The sequence below is a fragment of the Octopus sinensis genome, linkage group LG7 (assembly GCF_006345805.1).
Source record: "Octopus sinensis linkage group LG7, ASM634580v1, whole genome shotgun sequence".
Taxonomy (NCBI): Eukaryota; Metazoa; Mollusca; class Cephalopoda; order Octopoda; family Octopodidae; genus Octopus; species Octopus sinensis.
The window spans coordinates 88907419-88932418 of NC_043003.1; the positions used below are offsets into that span (position 1 = coordinate 88907419).

The 25000-nt window shown below is 38.0% G+C and overlaps 1 protein-coding gene across 2 annotated transcripts in view; it reads left to right on the forward strand.

Moving 5' to 3' along the window:
- Positions 1-25000, forward strand: part of LOC115213854 (protein zyg-11 homolog B) — a 163211-nt gene that overhangs the window by 82513 nt on the left and 55698 nt on the right. For both annotated transcript variants that reach the window (XM_029782793.1, XM_036504892.1), the window contains 2 exons: positions 20155-20266; positions 24248-24388. In XM_029782793.1, coding sequence (XP_029638653.1) covers positions 20155-20266; positions 24248-24388 — 253 coding nt within the window. The remainder of the gene's footprint in view (positions 1-20154; positions 20267-24247; positions 24389-25000) is intronic.

Genomic DNA, 25000 nt, shown 5'->3' on the forward strand with positions numbered 1-25000 from the left:
CACTAACTTCAGGAAACCTACCAGCCACCTAGTCACTTACCGATCGGGCCAACATACCAGCCAAATTGACTACATCCTTGCAAGGAAAAGGGAGAGATGGCTGCTTATGAATGCCAAAACCTTCCCAGGTGAAGAATGCACCCCACAACATAGACTGGTGGTTAGCGACTTTAGGATCAGGACTAGGAGGACAACCAGAAGACGACCAATATGGAGAAGAAGGATCTGGAAGCTTAAAGATCCTGCAAATGGACAGAGATTTAGGGACATATTACTTGAAGCCTTTGACGAAGTAGAAGGGGATAGAGCATCACAGGGGGTAGAAGACAACTGGACGTTTCTAAGGGACAACCTGCTGAGAGCCACTGACCAGATCTGTGGCTTGTGCAAAGTCCCCTCTCGACCTAGAATAACGTGGTGGTGGAACAATATTGTAGACAGGGCTATTAAAGAAAAGAGACAGGCTTGGAAGGCCTGGAAAAATGGGGGTAGCAGGGAATTGTATCAGACTGCCAAAAGAGAAGCTAGGAGACAGGTTTATTTAGCCAGAGGGGAAGCAGATAAGAAAAAATTTGCCAATGTTCTGCGCCGTGAGGACCAAAGACTGGAGGTGTTTCGCGTTGCAAGACAGTGTGTGAGAGAAAATCGTGATGTGGTAGGAGAGAAGTATGTTCGCATGGAAGATAGTTCACTTGCGCTAAATGAGGATGCAAAGAGAGAGGTTTGGAGATGCCACTATGAAAGGTTGCTGAATAAAGAAAATGAATGGGATAAAGAGAGTCTGCCGAATGTTGACCCAACAGAGGGACCAGCTATCCAAGTTGATAGTTCCGTGGTAGCTAAGCCAATTAGAAGCATGAAGACAGGGAAAGCCCCAGGCCCATCAGGAATCACTGCAGAGATGCTCAAAATGTCTGGTAGTGTCGGCTATAGCCTAGTCACCCGTATAGTTAATCAGGTGATACACAAAGAAGTCATACCCAATGACTGGTGTAGCAGCATAATAGTCAACTGCTACAAAGGTAAAGGTGACGCCCTAGATACAAATAACTACAGAGGTATCAAGCTGTTGGATCAGGTGATGAAGGTTACGAAGAGGGTCATAGCCCAACTAATTAAAGAGAGAGTTAGTTTAGATGAGATGCAGTTTGGGTTTGTGCCAGGGAAAAGTACTACTGATGCTATATTCCTGGTAAGGCAGCTGCAGGAGAAATACCTAGCCAAAGATAAGCCCCTGTACCTGGCTTTCGTTGACATGGAGAAAGCCTTCGACAGGGTCCCCCGATCCCTTATCTGGTGGTCAATGAGGAAACTAGGGATAGATGAATGGTTAGTGAGAGCTGTGCAGGCCATGTATAGGGACGCTGCTAGTAAGGTGAGGGTTGGCAATGAGTACAGTGAAGAATTCAGGGTAGAGGTAGGGGTCCACCAAGGCTCAGTCCTCAGCCCCCTCCTATTTATCATAGTCCTCCAGGCAATAACGGAGGAATTCAAGACAGGATGCCCTTGGGAGCTCCTGTATGCTGATGACCTTGCTCTAATTGCTGAGTCGCTATCAGGACTGGAGGAGAAGTTTCAGGTGTGGAAACAAGGATTAGAATCGAAGGGCCTCAGAGTCAATCTAGCTAAAACCAAAGTCGTAATCAGTAGGAAGGTAGACAAATCACAAACGCTTTCAGGTAGATGGCCCTGCTCGATCTGTAGAAAAGGTGTAGGTAGAAACTCTATAAGATGCACCAAGTATAAGCTATGGACACATAAGAGGTGCAGCAATGTCAAAGGAAGGCTAACTAGGAAGATGGTTTTTGTATGTGGCAGATGCTCAGGAACAATAAACACTGAAAATGCTATGAGACCAACTTCCGTCACTTTTCAGGGAGAAAAACTAGAAGTAGTTGATAACTTCCGTTATCTAGGTGACCAAGCCAGTAGTGGGGGTGGGTGCACTGAAAGCGTAACTGCTAGAGTAAGAATAGCCTGGGCAAAGTTTAGGAAGCTCTTACCTCTGCTGGTGACTAAAGGCCTCTCGCTCAGAGTAAAAGGCAGACTGTATGATGCATGTGTACGAACAGCCATGCTACATGGCAGTGAAACATGGGCCGTGACTGCTGAGGACATGCGTAAGCTCGTGAGGAATGAAGCCAGTATGCTCCGATGGATGTGTAATGTCAGTGTACATACTCGACAGAGCATTAGTACCTTGAGAGAAATGTTGTACCTAAGAAGCATCAGTTGTGGTGTGCAAGAGAGACGATTGCGCTGGTATGGTCATGTGGCGAGAATGGATGAAGATAGGTGTGTGAGAAAGCGCCTATCCCTAGCAGTTGAGGGAGCCCGTGGAAGAGGTAGACCCAGGAAAACCTGGGATGAGGTGGTGAAGCACGACCTTCGAACTTTAGGCCTCACTGAGGAAATGACCAGCGACCGAGACCTCTGGAAATATGCTGTACGTGAGAAGACCAGGCAGGACAAGTGAGCCCAGCCCATTTATGAATGCCTTTCCTCCCTTGGACACAAAGACCTGTTGAGGCAAGCGAAGTCGATATAGAACCTCATCCGACGTCAGGCACCCCTTTGCTTGCGAAGACATGTTGGGGCAAGCGAAAGCGAAATAGAATTGAACCAGCCAGGATCCCTGGTCTGGTGGTACGTAAAAAGCACTATCCGTCTCGTGGCCGATGCCAGCGCCGCCTCGACTGGCTTCCGTGCCGGTGGCACATAAAATACACCAATCCGACCATGGCCATTGCCAGCCTCGCCTGGCACCTGTGCAGGTGGCACGTAAAAAGCAACCACTACACTCACGGAGTGGTTGGCGTTAGGAAGGGCATCCAGGTGTAGAAACATTGCCAGATAAGACTGGAGCCTGGTGCAGCCTTCTGGCTTCCCAGATCCCCAGTCGAACCGTCCAACCCATGCTAGCATGGAGAACGGACGTTAAACGATGATGATGATGATGATATATATATGTATGTATATATATGTATATATATATATGTATATATATATGTATATATATATGTATATATATCTATATATGTATATATATGTATGTATATATGTATGTATATATATATATATATATGTGTATATATATATATATATATATATTATATATATATATATATATATATATATATACTAGCTGAATTTGACCCGCTCTACACGCGGGTAAGAGTGTGGTTGTTACTTTCTGTTGCTTCTTTTCAGCACGTAAAAAGCACCATCCGAACGTGGCCGATTGCAGCACCGCCTTGACTGGCTTCTGTGCCAGTAGCACGTAAAAAGCACCAACCGATCGTTGCCGCTGCGAGCCCCCCTTGCACCTGTGCCAGCGGCACGAAAAAAGCACCCACTACAATCACAGAGTGGTTGGCGTTAGGAAGGTCATCCACCTGTAGAAACACTGCCAGATCAGACTGGAGCCTGGTGCAGCCTCCTGGCTTCCCAGACCCCAGTTAAACTGTCCAACCCGTGCTAGGACGGAAAACGGATGTTAAACGATGATGAAGAAGATGATTCTCCCTCTTTGTTTCTCTCTCCTTTCTCTCTCACTTTCCCAGTCTCTTAATTTTCTTTTCTCTCGGACTCTCCCTCGCTTTCTCTTACTCTCTATCTTTATCTATCTCTCTCCCATTTATAAACAACAGAAGATCTTGAGTAAGTTGAGAAATAAAATATTTAGAAAGATCAATCATAAATATCAGGCAGTGGCAACGGAAAGGTCTGCTTCAAGGCAGACAGCAAAACGCTAACATTTAAAAGGGACAGACGAACTTGCGAGCTGAATAAAAATAATAAACTATTGGAAAGCAAAGTTTGAAGGGATAGAATCTGAGGATAGTAGAGTCACCATGACTGGCATTTCTTAACGATGGACAGCAACGTATTGACAGTTTAACGGCTGGCGTAAAATTTTGAACTTGATGTAAAAGAAAATTCGTAAACACCAAGTTTTGAAGTGATTCTTTCTCACGACAGTAGACTCGCCATGGCAAGCATTCAAAACCTCTTCATCATGGACGGCAACACATTGAAGATTAAAAGGCTGGCGCAAATTTTTTAGCTTGATGTAACAGAGAATTCCTAAACACTCGCTCCTTTAAATTTTAATCCCCTTCCAGCCCCAATTATACCCCTTTTCACATTTTGGTTAATATAACCCGATTTCATTTGGGTCTACTGGGGCCAAGATGAGGAATTTTGTCCTAGTGGTCACGCCTTTCATTTGAGAAAAAAAATGGTTGTCATGCAAACTTGCCAGCACTTTTAACCCTTTCGTTACCAAACCGCCCAAAGCCGCCCGAAAAAAATTTTGGCTAATGTGACCAAACCGCCCAACCCCGCCCGTATTTACCTATTCATATTTAAATGAGAATATCAGAGCAAATCTCTTTATTACATTCGTGAAAGCACGTGATTATACTTCGTAAACAGTTCATCTACAGTTTTGTACAACAATCGAATTGTAATTTTAATTCCGTGAATTTTGGGAGATTTTTTTCCAAAATTTGTTCCCATTGTGTTTTCAAACTTTGTAATTCTGACAAAAAATGGATACGAAGTTCATCATATCAAGCAGCAAGTCAGAATTAGAAGGATTTTCTACTGAAGACCTCGATAAATCTAACTCTATGACTGAAAAAAAAAAAAGCACGTGATATTTGATAATGAATCTGATGTTTCATTTTCTGAAAGTGAAAACAGTGAATCCGAGAGCTCCGACAGCGATAAAGAAAATTAATTGGCACCTGAATGGAGTGAAAATTGAAAAACTGTTTTTTTCGCTGATTTTTCTGAAGAAACTGGACCAAGCCACAGACTTTCCCAGGAGAGTAAAGCCTTAGACTATTTCTTTTTACTTTTTCGAATGAGCCTATTTGAAATCATTACGGCGGAAACGAACCGTTACGCTAAATGTAAACAAAGCGAAAGAAAGGATAGTTAGTGGTTTCCCACAACCTTAAATGAAATTAAGACTATTTTGCCATAAATATTATTATGGGTATCAGAAAGTTACCCAGAATAACAAATTCTATCGTAAAATTTTGTTGTATACCCAATTGAATATTAGCTAATAACCTATTTTCTATAGCGATGTTTGAACAAAATTTTAATAATTTTATATTTTGTTGAATTTACCTGTATCTACCTGCAATTAGAGTCACAATGTGACAAAAATTATAGTATAGAATTGGTTGAGAACATTTCATTCAATTATCTTCCAAAAATCACATTTATATATTGATAAATAGAAAAGTTATAGTTGTTTAATGAAACCAGACTAACTTTATGATTATGTTAGAAATTAATTGAAACACATAAGGGGTGTATTTTGGTCAGAAATATAGTAACGAAAGGGTTCATAGGTGTGCATATTTTCAGTTGAACCGACCGACCACATAATGCACACATCTATATATATAAAACTGTAGTTGTGTGAGTGTCTGTCCCCTTCGATTTAAATTCCTAACTACTCCCACATTTTGCTGTGCAGTTTAACCAAATTCGGGTATCTTATAGTCGTGATTCATATCGAGCCCGTCTGAGTATTAGCGCGCGTCTACAATGAATCTACGATTTTAAAAATAATTTAACATCATTTTTTATTCCATTTTAATGCATAATTTTTTGTGTGTTGATGGCGGCGGAGTTGGCGTCCATGGCCACACCTGCACCTGTTTGCTTCTCCCTGTTCTTCCCTCCCTTGTGAAGCTGTGGGGAAGGGAGTGTAAGGAAATCAACGTCGTAAAGCGTTGTCAAGGAGACCAGCGTTCTTTTAGAACAACGACTTCATGGCTTGAAGACACCAAAACAGAAATGGCTAAGAAAGCTCGAATTGGCATCTATAAGGGAAGTAACTCTCTAAAAATGCTTATATAGTTATTTTCCTTACAAACCCGAGCAACGCCGGGCGATACTGCTAGTTATATATATATATATGTGTGTGTGTGTGTGTGTGTGTGCACGCATTATATATACAAATTATATATATATATGTATAAATTAAATTAGAGATAAAACCACTAATAGGCAGAAAAAACCAAAAACAAAAACATAAAAATAAAAATATAATATAGAAAATATATAAAATTGAAAAATTTAAATTATTTACATTTAAACTAAAAATTATTAAATTATATTTATAATTTGTTTAAAAATATATATAACTATCAAAAAGTATTAAAAAGTTTAATATACATAAATACAGATGTATACACTTTGTATATATACATTATATATACATATTTATATATCGAACACACACACACACATATATAAATGAACACAATGAATATCTGATTCATAACATTTGTTCTCATTATTGTGTGTTGTTGGTCGCGATGATAATTCTCCCTATGAATGCAGACATGTACATCAAAGAAAGCTGTCTAACGAACTTATAAAGGGAAAGTGAAAGGGAGTTGAGGGGAATACATTAAATAACGGGAGTGGAATTCTCATAGTTATAAATGAAAGGGAGTAAGAGAGGGAAAGGAAGAAATAGCGTGAGTGAGGAAGATGGCACCTAGCAACCACACCTTTCAAGATAGGGATTTCTAAGGTAGCCTATGAGCATCGTCACCTCATTCTACATCTCCCTGTAAACTTTGTAGCGAATCGGACAGGATGTAGTGGCATTGAAAGCGATCCAAGCGGTAAAAACGCATTTCAGTTTTATATATAGAGACTAGCTGAAGGTGACCCGCTCTACGCGCGGGTAAGAGTGTGGTATATATATATATAAATGTATACAAATTATATATATATAAATACAGATATATACACCTTGTATATATACATTATTATATATACATATTTATATATAGATACACACACACATATATAAATTAACCCAATAAATATCTGATTCATAATATTTGTTGTCATGATTGTGTTGTGGTGGTGGCAATGATAATTCTCTCTATGAATGCAGACAGACGTAGAGAGTGAGAGTGTGTGAAAGCGCTGTGGAAGGCAGGGAGGGGGGATAACGGACGCTGTGAAACGACGTTATAAAGAGAAAGTGAATGTAAGGGAGGTAGACGCTGTGAAATGACATTATAGATAGAAAGTGAAAGAAAGGGAGAAAAGAGAGTGAGTGATGGAGGAAGACAGATACATAAAAGAATGAGAGTGGGTGATGTTTTGTTTGTTGGACCAATGTATTAAGGTAGTATTGTTTTATTGTTTTAAAACGAAAGAGGCAATGTGTTTGTTTCAAAAATAAAAAAAGACAAACGTCCGCCAATGGGAAGACAGTTCATATTCGATTAGAGCACTCTGGGTATAATCATAAAAGTGAAAAATGGAATTTCGGTGGCGAATATTGTAGAGGACTCTAAAAAAAAGAAGTTTTTTAACCTGCAGGAAGATAGTTTAAGCCAAAAAAGGCAGAATGTAAACTCACATCTGTAATGGTGTATGAAATTAGAATTCACACCCAGCTCAGTTTTGTAGAAAGAGTATCACGACGTGAACTCATGAGTTGGGAGTTTGACTGAGAGAGTTTATATGGTGACACATGCCAGTTCTTTCGACACCACCTAAACAATGGAAAAGTGTATAAAATGTAATTAACAACTCATTCACTTTATGAATGTCTTATGTTAGCGAAGAAACAATAACTTGACAAAACCGTTTAATGGAGACGTAGAAGGAATCGGAAAATGAGGAATAAAGAGAATGAGTTGGATCAAATGTTTGCAAATATCTGAACCCAATGTTCTTTATGAACCATGTTCTTTTTAATGTCTTTATTTTCAAGAATGAAGAGATAATGAAGAGGTGCAAAGTAAAAAATCAAGCAAAATTTCATGATTACAATCAGTTTTCTTTTGTCAGAGCCTCCTGATAAACCACGTTCCTTGTGCGCTCATGATTGCCAAGAATGAAGAGTTTATGTGGATTTCCAACTCGAGAACAGGCTACGTACAATTGACCATGACTGAAAACCAGTTGTGACAGGTTAATGCCTACAATGTCCAGTGATTGTCCCTGTGACTTGTTGATTGTCATCGCGAAGCATAGTTTTATCGGAAATTGAAAGCGTTTAAACTGAATGGGAACATCAGAGGGTGAAATACTCACTTTACGTATCACCTTGATTGTTCCTACAAATGGTCCACTCAAAATTTCAGCAGTTATAACATGGCTTTGAATCCTCCTTATAACCATTCGGGTTCCATTGCATATTTCAGGCGTTTCCATATTTCTGAGCACCATGATTGGAGCACCAACTTTCAAACACAAATGATGAGGTGGAAGTCCCGGAGGTGTTAGCTTGTTGAGTAGCTCGGGTGGATATTTGACTACATCATTCTCATCTTTATTTGTATCGATGGACATGAAAGAAACTATCTCACCAGGAATCATATCAAGTACTTGTTTATTTGTAGCATCAGCTGTTGTATTATGAGGCGATAGAATAGCTCTTGCTCTTAGCCAATCGAGATCCTGGAAGTTGGTTTCGACGTCAGGTAAAACGGCTCTTATAAGTTCTTCTACTTTATGAACGAAATTCCCAAAAGGCAACCGAATATGCTCATCATCAACGAAAGGCAAAACTCCATCACCAAGATCTAATAGGTGTTTTGTGAAAGCCTCAGACTCCACAGCACCATGTAGGTGGACTCTCATGTTTGTTTGAAGATGGCGACTGATAACACTGTGCCACACATAAGAATGCTTTATACATGCATTAACCTCATCGGCTCTAGTGCCTGCTCGGACAACAGGAAGAGTTTGTCGAAAATCTCCTGCCATGAGAAACGTAGCTCCACCCATTATTTTTGTATTGTGACGCAAATCTTGGAGAGTTCTGTCAAGAGCCTCAAACATGGCCTTATTATTCATTGTAGCCTCATCCCAAATAAAAAGATTGCATTCACGAAGAAGTCTTGCTCTTGAGGAACTACGTTCTATATTACATATAGCATTATCTTTCTTTCCAATGTCCATTGGCAATTTGAATGCACTATGTGCCGTACGGCCGCCTTGAAGCAGTGTAGCTGCAATACCATTTGAGGCACATGCAATAGCAATTCGATGTTCAGCGCGCAGCTTTGCGAGAATCAAATTGATAACGAAAGTTTTACCAGTACCACCTGGAGCATTCAAAAAGAAAAGCTTTCCTTGGTTCAATCTAATGCTGTCAATAATTTCATTATAAATCTCTCTTTGTTCAGGCAAAAGTCTTGGTTCATCTCGCGTAATTGTTTCCGTCAATTCAGCAATGTTGTAGTTTTTTTCTGACATGTATTCAACATCCAAAGGCGCTTCATGATGGACAGGTGTTGGCAGATGGAATTCACTTAAACCGCGTATAACATAGCATCTGATGTGTCTGTCCATGTCGATTAATGCCTCATTATAAACATCGTCGTTGCCATCACGTAGCGCTAAATTAGCCTGTATGTCCTTTGACAGGCTCTGTCTGAACGATTCCCAAAGGTTAAGAGGGTTGCTGGGATTACAGTGGATTAATATGCTACAAAACAATCGACGCATTTGCCATGGCAGTTTACAATTTGAGGCTTCTGCTAATGTCCTGTGTAAGTGGTCGTCATTGAGAAGAAGTCCGCGCCTCAAACATGCTTCCCTGTAAGTGGCGCAGATGATACCATCAACCGTGTGAAGATCAGTAAAAGACTTCGGTCAAGTAACTACATGAAGTAGCATTCTCAAAAAGAAGATTTCCTGTTTGGTAGGATGAATATTATACACACGCCCAATGACGTTCTTCCTAGAAACACAGGGCCAATTGTCAAGTTCTGTTCCATGTGACCTGCGCTTCCAATCATTGTTGTTGTATGTGTTATATTCCGGTACTTCAGGGTAAATGAGAGTAGCAGCAAACTCATCAACTGAACACAATTTAAAAAATGCTGTAAGCGCAGTCCCTTTTGGATTTTCAATGACTTGACGTGCATTTTTCTCTGTGAAGTAAACCAGCTGTCTCTTCTGTAAATGAACATTCAGGTGGAAAACTGATGGTGAGCTTAGATGAATCTCGTATCCAAAAATGCGCCACGCTGCATAATTGGAGGATACATACCTACCCAAAACGAATTGTTTAATTTCGTCATGTCTAAGGTCTTCATCACTGAACACAAACACGGCCATATCATCACCCTTATTAATGTACTTGCAGAGGTATTGTATGCATCTCACCGAACTGCAGGACTCAACATTAATGTGTGCATTAAATGTTTTGGAAAGCAAAGGGTTGAATGGAACGATCCAGGCATTATCAACATCGAATGTTTTGAACCGTTGTATTTTGCAATGTAAACATGATTTGTTTTAAGAGAAAGATTGTCATGATTGTGTGTTGGTGGTGGTGGTGGTGGTGGCGATGATAATTATCATTAGGGAAAAGAGTAAGTGAGTGAGGAAGACATATACATAAGTTGTGGCGATGATAATTCTAGACCCCTTTTCACATTTTGATTAATAGAACCCGATTTCATTCGGGTCTTTGGGGCCACATATAGGTGTGTGTGTGTGCACGCTGTAGAAATTAAATTAGAGATAAAACCACAAAAAGCAAATGAAACAGTAAAAAACCAAAACCAAAAACAAAAATAGAGATAAAACCACTAATAGGCAAATGAAGCAGTAAAAAACCAAAAAGAAAAACATAAAAATAAAAAATATAATATTAGATATATGTATATATGTGTGTGTGTGTTTTTTGACAGGTAGACAATAGAATGCGATGGCGATGGAATATTTGTTTCTGTCTATTAACGCAGACAGATACATGAGTAAAAGTTGTGAGAAGCTAAGAGATAGAGTGAGTGAAAATGTTCTTGGAAGAGAGGAAATAGCGAGAGTAATTTGAGGAAGACTTTACATTAAATAATGGTAGTGGCATTCTCAAAGTTATAAATGAAGGGGAGTAAGAGAGGGAAAGGAGGAAATAGCGTGAGTGAGGAAGATGGCCCCTAGCAACCACACCTTTTAAGATAGGGATTTCTAAGGTAGCCCATGAGCATCGTCACCTCATTCTACATCTCCCTGTAAATTTTGTAGCGAATCGGACGGGACATAGTGGCGTTGAAAGCGATCCAAGCGGTAAAAACGCATTTCAGTTTTATATATAGAGATAATACAAATAAGAAAATGGAGAAACAAATTTAGTTTGTTCATCAACTTATGGATATTATAATGTTAGATTATCAAAAGCTTACAAAATATTATGTAAATCAATAGATAAGATAATAATACAAATACAGATTTTAAAAGTCATATTATAAATTATTGAAATCCATATACTACTTCTTGCAGCTGTTTCAGCCTATGGTCAAAAGTGAATCTAATTTTCATTGTCTATAGATGTCAACATATTAAGGTTGTAGGCATTTAAAAAAATATAATACTCATATGTTAAAAGAACCATGTATATATAACCTCATCAGAGGTTATAATTAACTATAAAAATATAATAATAATATTAATATACTAAACATGCTGTACGTATTACGTAATATGTACAAATAAACAATAGACAAATATCCAATATATATATATATATATATCTATATATATATATATATATATATATATATATATATATATATATATATATATATACATACATACATACATACATATAAAAAAAATACATATGTACATACATATACATACGTAAGCAAAGCATACATACTATTCACATGCGCAAAATACATTACTGAATACCATTGAACAATATATTACATTGGATATACCATGTGTCGTATACTTACGTAAATACATTATAATGTATATACACTACTATGTTTATTAGTAACAACAATATTATTGCTTTAACGATAATCTTCAACTGATTATACATACTATAATAATGTCTACTAACATATAAAAAATTCACGATACAAGGTTCAATATATATATATTCATACATATACATATATATACATGCGCATACAAATTATATGCGTATAAGTATATAAATCAGACAATCATAATATAGTTATAACTTTATACATCCACGTAACACGAAGAAATACAATTATAAAATCCAAAAGAGTAATTCCAAACTTTATGTCAAAGCTGAATTTAATCCACAATGTTTATGCTTCTATTTTATGCATATTAAAGATTTTAAAAAATATATTGGGGGTTAGGGAGCTGTCATTTTAAATCATAAGCTATTTAAAGTTGGCTAATTCGTTTGAACTTATCCGCTTGATCTGTTGTAAGCAATAAGAGGTCAGATTATTAGTTAAATAAATCATATTAGTTTATCTAAACTAAATAAATTGTTATATAAAAGTCCATTCATTTATATGCTAAGACTTGGATAGATATTTACTAAAAAAACAGAGAACTATATCTTCAATCATATTTTATACCTTTAAAATGCATTTGTACTCACATATATAGCTATGCATACGTAAACAAATAAACATACGTTGGACACTGTAAACGTACATCCAATGAAATAGATATAAACATACGTGGAATTGAGTACCTCTATTGGATAGTTGATGACGTCCTCTGGGTCAGGAGTTGTATCGATAGACTTATATACATAGACTTCCCCAGGAATGAGTTTTAGCATTTCATCATTAATATGGTGAACAATTTTATTCCTCGGGGCCAGTATAGCCTTTTTGCCAATCCAATCCATATTCTGATAATTAGCTTGTAGATCTGGGAACACTGCATCTCTGAGATCAGAAGGCGTCTTAACAATGGTACAAATGGAATCGATGGCAATATTACCATTTTCATCCCCTGGTATTTTGCCTTCGCCAAGTGCAAGGAGGGTGTGAGGAAATGCTGGTGATGTGATATTACGTCGCATATGAGCACGCATATTGGTGTGAAGTTTGAGAGTTACTTCCCTTTATTGAAAAAAATATGCATTAAAATGGAAAAAAATGATGGTAAATTATTTGTAAAATCATAGACTCATCGTAGACGTGCGCTAATACCCAGAAGGGCTCGATATGAATCACGACTATAAGATACCCGGTTTTGGTTAAACTGCATCGCAAAATGTGGGAGTAGTTAGGAATCTAAATCGGAGTAGACAGACACACAACCTTTCTTTTATATATAAATATTTTCGTCCTAAAAAACTTTGTATGGATTGAATGGTTACCTCTATGGAAATATATACATGCACATTATACATACATATGTGTATAGATGAATATATAAATACATTTAAATATCTATATACACTTTTGGGCGATCTTTCTGTTTCTTAGAGATTACTTTAGATCTTATTTTCGTCCTAAAAAACTTTATATGGAGTGAATGGTTACCTCTATGGAAATATATATACACACACGTTATACATACATGTGTGCATAGATGAATATATAAATACATTTATATATCTATATACACTTTTGGGCGATCTTTGTGCTACTTAGAGATAACTTTAGATCTTATTTTCGTCCGGAAAAACTTTGTGCGGAGTGAATGGTTACGTCTATGGAAATATATACACACACATTATACATACATCTGTGTATAGATGAATATATAAATACATTTAAATATCTATATACACTTTTCGGCGATCTTTCTGCTACTTGTATATACTTTAGATCTTATATTCGTCCTAAAAAACTTAGTATGGAGTGAAAGGTTACCTCTATGGAAATATATACACACACATTATACATACATCTGTGTATAGATGAATATATAAATACATTTAAATATCTATATACATTTTTGGGCGATCTTTCTGTTACTTGGATATAGGTCTTATATTCGTCCTAAAAAACTTTGTATGGAGTGAAAGGTTACCTCTATGGAAATATATACACACACATTATACATACATCTGTGTATAGATGAATATATAATACATTTAAATATCTATATACACTTTTCGGCGATCTTTCTGCTACTTGTATATACTTTAGATCTTATATTCGTCCTAAAAAACTTAGTATGGAGTGAAAGGTTACCTCTATGGAAATATATACACACACATTATACATACATCTGTGTATAGATGAATATATAAATACATTTAAATATCTATATACATTTTTGGGCGATCTTTCTGTTACTTGGATATAGGTCTTATATTCGTCCTAAAAAACTTTGTATGGAGTGAAAGGTTACCTCTATGGAAATATATACACACACATTATACATACATCTGTGTATAGATGAATATATAAATACATTTAAATATCTATATACACTTTTGGGCGATCTTTCTGTTACTTGGATATAGGTCTTATATTCGTCCTAAAAAACTTTCCTGTCACACACTCACGCACACACACACACACACACCCTCACACACGCACACACACTCACACACACGCACACACACACGTTAGCTTACAATTTTATTTATATATTTGCGTGTCTATGTGTGTAAAGAGGAAGTGGCAGAGTGAAAGAGTCACTCAGTACAAAAAGTGAATTACTTTCACTTTATTCGTTGCACACTGTGCGTGTGCGTGTGGTGTAGGCCACACTAAGAGAAGCATTTGACTTAGACACCAGAATGTGAGTTTTCTGTAAATTTTGCTTAATTGGGGTTGAAATTTTAAAAACTGGACCTGGCACGACCCGATGCATTCTACTCTTAAAAATGCTAGGTAAATTGTAATTGAAGAAATCCTATATTGTAGATTTCTATAAGATACAAAGGGAGGCAGATAAAATCTGCCTTTTATAATAAGAGATATACGTACTTATCAATTTCCACATACACCAGCATACAATGAATCCACGTGACCCAACATTGACCCAAGCCTCCATCCCATCATGAAATGATTTAATTATAGATACAAAGTGATCCGGACATCCAAGTTTGCCAAGTATTTTCCATAGAAAGGCCCTATTTACAGTATCAAAGGCCTTTATTAAATCAACGAATACTTGGACAAGATCCATATTCTGCTCATAGCACTTCTCCTGCATCTGTCTTGCTGTGAAAATCATATCCATTGTCCCTCTACCAGATCGGGAGCCACATTGAGATTCAGATAGGACATCATTTACAAGACACCCATTCAGACGGGTAAGAAGAATATTTGCCAGAACCTTGCCAGCAGCTGATAGTAGAGCAATACCTCTGTAGTTACCACACATTGTTCTGGCTCCTTTTCCTTTATATAGAGGAAGAATAATTGCATCCTTCCAGTCCTTAGGGATTGCACCATCCCTCCAGACTGCACTAATAAGTTCATGAAGGGACTGTGTGATGTAATTACCACCAAATCGCAAGACCTCAGCACAAATTCCATCCTTTCCAGGTGCCTTACCAAGATTCAATTTACTTATTGATGTCATTACTTCATCTATTGAGGGCGGGGAGTCGAAGGAGCCAATGATAGGTCTTTGTTGCATAGTATCAATCACTATTTCATCCACAACTGACTCATGGTTTAGGAGTTCAGAGAAGTGTTCGATCCAGTGACCTGTGATTTCTGTTGATTTAGTAAAATGAGTGGAAGACTCCTTGGGAAGCAAAGGAGCTGATGTGGAGCTCTTAGGTCCATAAGCTCGCTTCATAAGATGGTAAAGCTTCTTGCTGTCATTTGCATCAGCAGCAGCCTGAACATCACGAGCAAGATCCTCCCACTAAGTGTTCTGCATCTTCCTGAGAGATCGCTGCAGTAGTGATTTTACACTGTTATAGTGGGAAAATGCTAGACTTCGCTGCACAGTAGACAGTTCTCTGTGCAGCAACACACTGTGGGCATGGTGCTTTACCACAAATAGTCGCTGAATTTCAGCATCATTCTCATCAAACCAGTCTCTGTGTCTGGCAGTAACATACACCAGTGTTTCGGCTGCACATTGAACAACCTGGTCTCGAAAATTTTCCCATGCTGCAGCAGTTTCAATGTTGGACAAGCGAGTCTGAAACTCTTTCCTAACCACAACATCATATACTTTGTGGACATTTAGACGGCGAAGAATGCTGACTGGTCCTCTTCTCTCTTTCGCCCTAATCACCATTCGGGACTTTGCCTGCACCAGCATTCTGTATATATATTATATATACATATATATATATATATATATATATATATATCTGTATAAATATATATAATATATATATATATATATATATATATATATATATATCTGTATAAATATATATAAATATATATATATATATAATATATATATGTGTGTGTGTGTGTATAAATATGTATATATATATATATATATATATATGTGTGTGTGTGTATAAATATGTATATATATATATGTATATATGTATATGTGTATATATATATATATTATATATATATATATGATATATGTAACAGTTAAGCTTCGTGCAATGGCCATAGTCGATAACGAGGGGGCAGCCATAATAATATATATATATATGTGTATAAATATATATATATATACTTGAGTCAAGTACGTCAACATGAAAATAAAAATCAATGGAAATTGTAGTTATGATACCTGTGCTGCAGGCACATAAAAAGCACCATCTGAACGTGGCTGATGCCAGCCCCGCCTGACTGGCGTCCGTGTCGGTGACACGTAAAAAGCACCAGCCGATTGTGACCGTTGCCAGCCTCCTCTGACACCTTTGCTGGTGGCACGTATAAAGCACCCACTACACTTACAGAGTGGCTGGCGTTTGGAAGGGCATCCAGCTGTAGAAACACTGCCAGATCAGAGTGGAGCCTAGTACAGCCTCCTGGCTTCCCAGACCCTGGTCAAACCATCCAACCCATGCTAGCATGGAAAACTAACGTTAAACGATGATGATATATATATATATATATATACAAATATATATGAGTTTTCCAGACCTTATACTGTAATTTGATGAATAATTTCATAAAAGTCATGAAACTAACATTTATTTTTCCTTTCATCATCATCATCATTTAGCATCCGCTTTCCATGCTAGTATAGGTTGAACGATTTGACTGAGGACTGGGAAACCAGATGGCTGCACCAGGCCCCAATCTTGATCTGGCAGAGTTTCTACAGCTGGATGCCCTCCCTAACGCCAACCACTCCAAGAGTGTAGTGGGTGCTTTTACGTGACGCTGGCATGAGGGCAAGTCAGGTGGTACTGGCAACAGTCATGCTCAAATGATGTTTTTTACCTGCCACCTGCACAGGAGCCAGTCCAGCGGCACTGGCAATGACCTTGCTTGAATGTTTTTTCATGTGGCATCGGCACAAGTGCCAGTAAGGTGACGCTGGTAACGATCACTCTCGAATGGTGCTTTTTACGTGCCACCGGCATGGAAGCCAGTTAGCCGTTCTGGCAACGATCACGCTTGGATGGTGCTCTTAGCGCTCCACTAGCACAAATGCCAGTCATCGAATTTGATTTCGATTTCACTTGCCTCAACAGGTCTTCACACGCAGAGTTTAGTGTCCAATGAAGGAAAGGTAAGTATAAGTGGGCTGGTTACACCCCTTGCATAGGCCACGAGGTTATGATCTCACTTGGCTTGCCGAGTCTTCTCAAGCACAACATATTTCCAAAGGTCCTGGTCATTAGTCATTACCTCGTTCGAAAGTCATGCTTCACCACCTCATCCCAGGTCTTCCTGAGTCTACCTCTTCCACAGGTTCCCTCAACCGCTAGGGTGTGGCACTTTTTTACACAGCTATCTTCATCTATTCTCGCCACATGACCATACCAGTGCAGTCATCTCTCTTGCACACCACATCTGATGCTTCTTAGGTCCAACTTTTCTCTCAAGGTACTTACACTCTGTCAAGTATGCACACTGACATTACACATCCATCGGATCATACTGGCTTCATTCCTTGTGGGCTTACACATGTCCTCAGCAGTCATGGCTCATGTTTCACTGCCTGAAACTTCTCCTCGAGTTTTGAAAGTGACTCAGCAATTAAAGCAAGATCGTCAGCATAAAGGAGCTCCCAGGGGCATCATGTCTTGAATTCCTCTGTTATTGCCTGGAGGACAATGATAAATAGGAGGGAGCTGAGGACTGAACCTTGGTGGACCCCTACCTACACCTGGAATTCTTCACTGTACTCGTTGCCAACCCTCACCTTACTGACAGCGTCCCTGTACATGGCTTGCACAGCTCTCACTAACCATTCATCTATCCTTAGTTTCCTCATTGACCACCAGATAAGGGATCGGGGGACCCTGTCAAAGTCTTTTTCCATGTTAACGAAAGCCAGGTACAGAGGTTTATCTTTGGCTAGCTGTCTTACCAGAAATATAGCATCAGTGGTGCTTTTCCCTGGCATGAACCCAAACTGCATATCATCTAAACTGACTCCCTCCATAATTAGTTGGGCTATGACCCTCTCCGTGACCTTCATTACCTGATCCAGCAACTTGATACCTCTGTAATTATTTGTATCTAAAACATCACCTTTAACTTTGTAGCAGTTGGCTATGGTTCTGCTACACCAGTCATTGGGTATGACTCCTTTGTGTATCACCTGGTTAACTATACGGGTGACTAGGCTATAGCTGACACTGCCAGATATTTTGAGCATCATATTTTGACACTGCCAGATATTTTGAACATCTCCTGATGGGCCGGGGGCTTTCCCTGTCTTCATACTCTTACTTGCTTTATCTGCCAAGGTACTGTCAGCATGGATAGCCGGTCCCTCTGTTGGGTCGACATTCAGCAGACTCTCTTTCTCCCATTCATTTTTTTTATTGAGCAACCTTTCATAGTGGTGTCTCCAAACCTCTCTCTTTGCAGCCTCATTTAGTGCAAGTGAACGATCATCCATGCGGACACATTTCTCTCCTACAACATCACGATTCTCTCTCACACACTGTCTTGTAACACGGAATACCTCAAGTCTTTCGTCCTCATGGTGCAGAACATTAGCAAATTTTTTCTTATCTGTTTCCCCTCTGGCTAAATATACCTGCCTCCTAGCTTCCCTTCTAGCAGTCTGATACAATTCCCTGCTACCACCGTTCTTCCAGTCCTTCCAAGCCTCTTTCTTTTCTCTAATAGCCCTATCAACAACATTATTCCACCACCATGTTATTTTGGGCCAAAAATGTCACCCCCGACTTAAGAAATGTATCACCACTTTTAACCCAAATTATTCAAAATTCTAGGTGTGTTCATAATGCTTGCTCAAGTCTTTGCCAAACCTTGTGTGCTGATTCGATGCAATGCAGAAATAGTATCTCTGAAATTTCAGCTTTCTAGTTGAAGTAGTTTCTGAGTGATGGGTTTTTTAAACTATAATCACCAAGTGGCACTATATTCACATTTCAGTATTTCCACTGCCTAAATCCTTGTAAATGCAAGAGAGATGTGGAATAAAAGTGTATTTATACATTTTTAAGATTACTGAATTGATATTGCTCTATGCAAAGGTTGAATTCTAGGCTATGTTAAGACAGAGGTCACTAAAAGCATTCAATAATATACAGTATAAAAAGCAATACATATTTTTAACTTAATTCCAATTTTAAATAACTGTATAAGAAAAGGGTGCTGAATGTTAGTAAATTTTTAAACATAACAAAGAATTAATGTTTTGTTAGATAAAATAAATCAAAGCTGAAGTTCTTCCCTCCCCAGAATATTCCCCAGACCTTTCTCCTACTGACTACCACTTTTTCAAGCATCTTGATGGTTTCCTGCAAGAGAAGGAGTTCAGAAATCCAACAGAACTCCGGATTTTTATGTTACCGGAATAAACAAACTTGTAACTCATTGGCAAAAATGTGTTGACTGTAATGGTACTTACTTCGATGAATAAAATTTCTGCATTGTTGAAATATATTTTGATGAATTTCATGTTTCAAATAGTTGCTTACTTTTTACTCAGCCTGATATATATCCAGATTACAAATTTGCATTTATACCAATAATAATTGGAGCACTTTGGTTTTGTAAGTAAATACATAATTGTCAGTCTGGATAAGCTTAGATTTTCAGAAAAAGATATCAACCAGCTGACTCACACATTACAAATACAATCTGTAAGTGAAACAGTAAAAATATGCAAGACTTTTCTCAGGCTTAAAATGTAACATTGTTTTCATTATCTACATTCCAAAGATGGAGCTTTGTAACTTTGTTAGAAACAAAGCTCCTTCTTCAGAGGAACAATTTAAATGATTAAATACAGAAGTGACATAAACAGAGAGAGAGAGAGACAGAGAGGCATGCATGTATGCATTCATTTATTCATTCATTTTTTTCTTTGCAGAGAGTTCCTTCAACATCATCCGAAACTGAAATTCCTTGGCCTTTCTCTTACAGTAGCATGCCAATTTAGTGTGATAGCCTCATCAAAATGTTTACATGGGACTCCTATTGTGGTAAGAATTTATGAATTACCATCTCTTTTTATTTAAGCAAGGTCAGTGAGTGACAGAATCTACAGAGTGATAGACAAAATGCTTTGCACTATTTAGTTACATTTGTTTTCCATTCTGTGTTTTAATTCCAACTTTTATCCTTTTAAAGCCTAATAAGTAACTCCATCACTTAAATAGCCTTCTACCTATTAGTTTTATGATATTTGAATAGTGTTGTGACAGATATGGTAGAATGCTAAATGTCTTGATATTTTTTGTCCCATTATACTCTGAGTTCAAATTTTCTCAGAACTGACTTCACCTTTTATACTCTTATTTCCACCTAAGGTCTTCATCATACTCTTATTTCCACGTACTCCCTATAGAGCAGAAGTTCTCAAACTTTTTGCCCCCCGCCCCTCATGGCCACATAATGCCCTCAATGCCCCCCACCCCTATTTTTATGTATTAATAAATATTTCATATTTTACTAATTTATATATATTATGAATCATTTGATATTTAATATAATATTATATAATTTGTATGCAATGCTATAAATAATATTATAAATTCATAGTCTCCCCCAATCCACTGCCTTCCTCCCAATGCCTCATTCTCTACCTGGTTGCCAACTCTGTCATGAGCATGCACCCTGGTCAGGCTTATATCTGCCAGCTCCTCCTCAGTCCTCAATCTCGTCTTTACATGTCTGTTTCACCTCCTATCTGGTTTCTTGTCCCCTATCTGGTTTCTTGTTTAGAGATGCTCTTACTGGTCCCTTTATGGGATTGTGTAGCACATGGTTAAGTATCTTTGGCCATCTCATGGTAATAGCTTACTGTATGTTATTCAGTCTGACCCTGTCCATGACCTCTCACTTGTGATATGGCTATCACAAGAAGTTCTTATTATAGTCCTAAGGTATGTTAAAGACGTCTCTGTCTTCATTTTTAACAGCGGTGGTGCCCCAGCATGGCCACGGCCTTCAGGCTGAAACATTTTAAAGGATTTTAAGGATTTGTTATATAAATTCTGCTTGTCTTTCACATCTGAAGGGATAATTAGTAGGGATCCAGGCACTATACCATCTAAGGTAGGAGGTGAATAGAAATGGATGTGTAGGGGGTTTTCAAGCTTGTTTGGAGAGCAGTAGATGAGGGAATGGGAAGCAAATCATGAGTTGGGGAAGGTAGAGGAATGCGGAAGAATGTAGGGGGGATAGTGACTTGATAGTAATGACAATACAGTTGAGAAGAGGGAAAGAGAGAGAGAGCGAGAGCAATGACATGGTTGGGTAGGCTGCAGGAGCAGAGAGGCAAGCATAGGGCATGATGAGAGATAATTTACTTCAGTGGGAGGGAAGATGAATCCCTGAAATCAGTACCTTCACCATTTCATTCTGTGTCTTCTTGAGACTCCCTCTTCCATAGGTTCCACCACAGTAAGCAACTGGTACTTCTTTATACAGCTGTCCTCATCTGTATGCATCACATGCCCCTATCAGTGCTGTCTTCCTTCTTGCACACTGACTTCAATTATGTCCAGTTTCTATTATGTTCAGTTTCTCTCTTAGCACATATTATGTCATTTATGCACACTTGTATTGCACATCCAGTGGAATGTGCTTACTTCATTTCTTTGAAATCTTCTCAAGTCCTCTGCATTCAAGATCCATGTCTCTACCATACAGCATCACAGTTCAAACACAAACATAAGCAATCTACTCTTCACTTTGTGGAAAAGGCCTTTGGCTGCCAATGGTTATAGTTTACTAAACTTTTTCCTACCCATTCTTTCCTATAATATCTCCTTGATAACAAAAGCTATCATCTGTCTATCTGGGCAAGCAAGTGAGTCTGTTTTCAGTGTGTTCATTTTATGTACTGTTCTAGTATATCTATTACATATGAAGCTTATGTTCTCTGCTAGTCTGTCTGTGATTCCACCATGTTTCTTATGTGTCCACAGCTTACATCGAGTATAATGTATAAGGAGTTTATATTTACTCCTTTTCTGCATATTGAGCAAGGCTATGTCCCTATAGGTACCAGGGTCCTGTCTTCTTTCCTACTTATTAAAACCTTCATCTTTGCTAAGTTTATCTTAAGACCTCTCAATTCTAGGCTTAGCTTGAATGCTCACAATTACCTCTCCAGTCCCACCAGCCATGAGAACTAGATCATCAGCATACAAGAATTCTTATGGATAGCCAGTCTTAGACTCTTCTGTGATGACTCGTAGAATTTGATGAATAGGTAGGGACTGAGGCATGATGGACTCCAACCTTCATACTAAATTCATCATTGGTGTCGTTCTTGACTCTCACTTTACTTATTGCATACAGGGTGACCCAAAATTTACTAGACCATTTTAAAAGATAACTTTTTAACAATTATTGTTTTCAGTTCTTTTATTTCAGATTATTGACTTGTAATTCTTGGAAAATAATCATGGAGAAATTCACAACATAGCAATGAGTAAAAGTAATAAAATTTTATCTAAACATCAACGATCAATTGTGTTAATTCAAAGACTTACATTTATCATTTTGGGGTCAGACACCCACTATTTAAACAAGTGATACTTAACTTATTCCAGCAGGAGCTGTGATTGATTTAACACTTGTTAGCAGGCCATTTTCAGAGAGGTCTCACTACAACATTCAGCATATACAGTAGAACATTGATGAAGAGCCTTCAGCATCAACCTAAGGGTAGTCCCAATAGCTTGGCATAACTCAGAGCTCACTACACAGGATTCAAAGGATGCTGGATTTATTCCTGTATAAGGTGCCACTAGTGCAAGAACTAAAGCCAGTAGATTATCAGGTATGAGTAGTTATGCTGCCCAAATCCAAGAATTGGCAATACAAAAAAATGATTTCCTTCACAACTGTTTTATCGGTGACGAGGCCCCTTTAATCTGAACAGCTTTGTCAATAAACGAAGTATCCAATTTGCAGTGACAGAAACCCAAGAATAATCAACCAAATTGAGCTGCACTCTGTAACAATAATGGTTTGGTGTGGGATAAATGCAGAAAGAGTTCATGGTCTTTACTTCTTTGAAGTTGAAGCAGAAAACACACTAACCATCACAGGAAAGAGGTATCAGGACATGCTAGAACATTTTGTGTCCTGCAATTGAGAACACCAGAAGTATGATGGCAGCAAGATGGGGCTACTGCCCATACAATTTGCTTGATGACGGAGTTCTTGATGTGAAATTTTGGAAGGAGGATAATTTCGAGAAACTCTAAATTCAGTTGGCCTTGCTATAATAGCTCCAGGCATTTTCTTGAGGGGATATCTGAAAGACAGTGCTTACCATGACCAACCTTGGACCACCCAGCAATTTAAGGCTAACATCTATGACAAAATTAAAGGACTAAACCAAGAAATGTTAGGAATGGCGATGGAATGCTCTTCAGAAAGAACCTGCCCTTGTCAAGGACAAAATGGTTGCCATTTGAAGGATGTAATTTTCAAAACTAATTAAAAATGCTTTCCAAGAAGTGTATTTTATTGTTTATAAAATTATATATTTGAATATTTAATAACAGGGTTGTTATATTTTGAAATGGTCAAGTGTCTTTTGGGCCACCCTGTACAAGCCATTTGTCGACATCTAGTCTTCTTAGTGACCACCAGATTACTGTGTGTGTTGTTCCCTATCAAATGCCTTCTCCAATTCAATGAAAGCTGAGAATAATGGTTTACTCTTAGCCAGGTATTTCTGCTGCAGTTGTCTCTTTAGAAAGACTGTATTTGTCATACTTCTTCCCTGCATGAAACTAAACTACATCTTATGTAGGCCTACCCTGACATGAATCAACTATGTTATGACTGTCTCTATGACCTTCACAAACTTTTATATTTTTGGAGGAATCTTTGTTAGTAGACATGCATTTGATGAAAAATGAAATTGTACCACATCACACATTAACATCCCCTCCTTTAATTCTTAAAGTTTATTATGATGATGTTGATTTCATTTCAAGATAACAGGTGAAGCCAATGAAATGCAGATATTGGAATCACTTCGAAGGTATATATTGCGAGAGAAATACATCCAGAGATCACTTTACACATTGTTTAGCTTAACACAGAACTTAGAGAAGCCTCGCCAAGACATCATTAAGGTATGTTGGTTTTCTGCTGTTTTCTTTTATACATACTCTTTTCTTTCTTTCTTTCTTATGTGTGTGCATTGTGTGTGTGTGTATGTGTGTGGGTGTATAGGCTTGTATAAATGTTTTTCTTAATAGTCTCTGAAAGACAATTTTGTAATTTCTTGTTGAACAGATGATTTATTTATAGTAATTAAATGTTTGTGCTGTACAGGTTCATGGTGTGCCACATATAGGATGTTGCTGTGATGTATGAATGAACATACTGATATTTATCATCAACCACGCCCCAGCCCTTGTTCATCATTCACTATATTTATCTCTGTTCCCATTTCTAATCATCTGTCACCCTCCTCTCACACCCTAATTAACTTACCTTCTTCTCCTTCCTGCTGATCCACTGTCTATATTCCCTTTTGTACTCACCTCTTTTGAGAATTACTCTGGCACCTTGCCATCACCATCTTTATATCCTCTATAGCAAAAAGCCTGTACTTGTCCCCCTATCATATTTTAATCTTTCAACACACAAAATAAAGTAACCTCCCCATTTGTCATATGCATTTGTACTCAGGTGAGGGGACTTCTACTTTTCTTTTCCTAGTACATTCTGTAAAGTGGCTG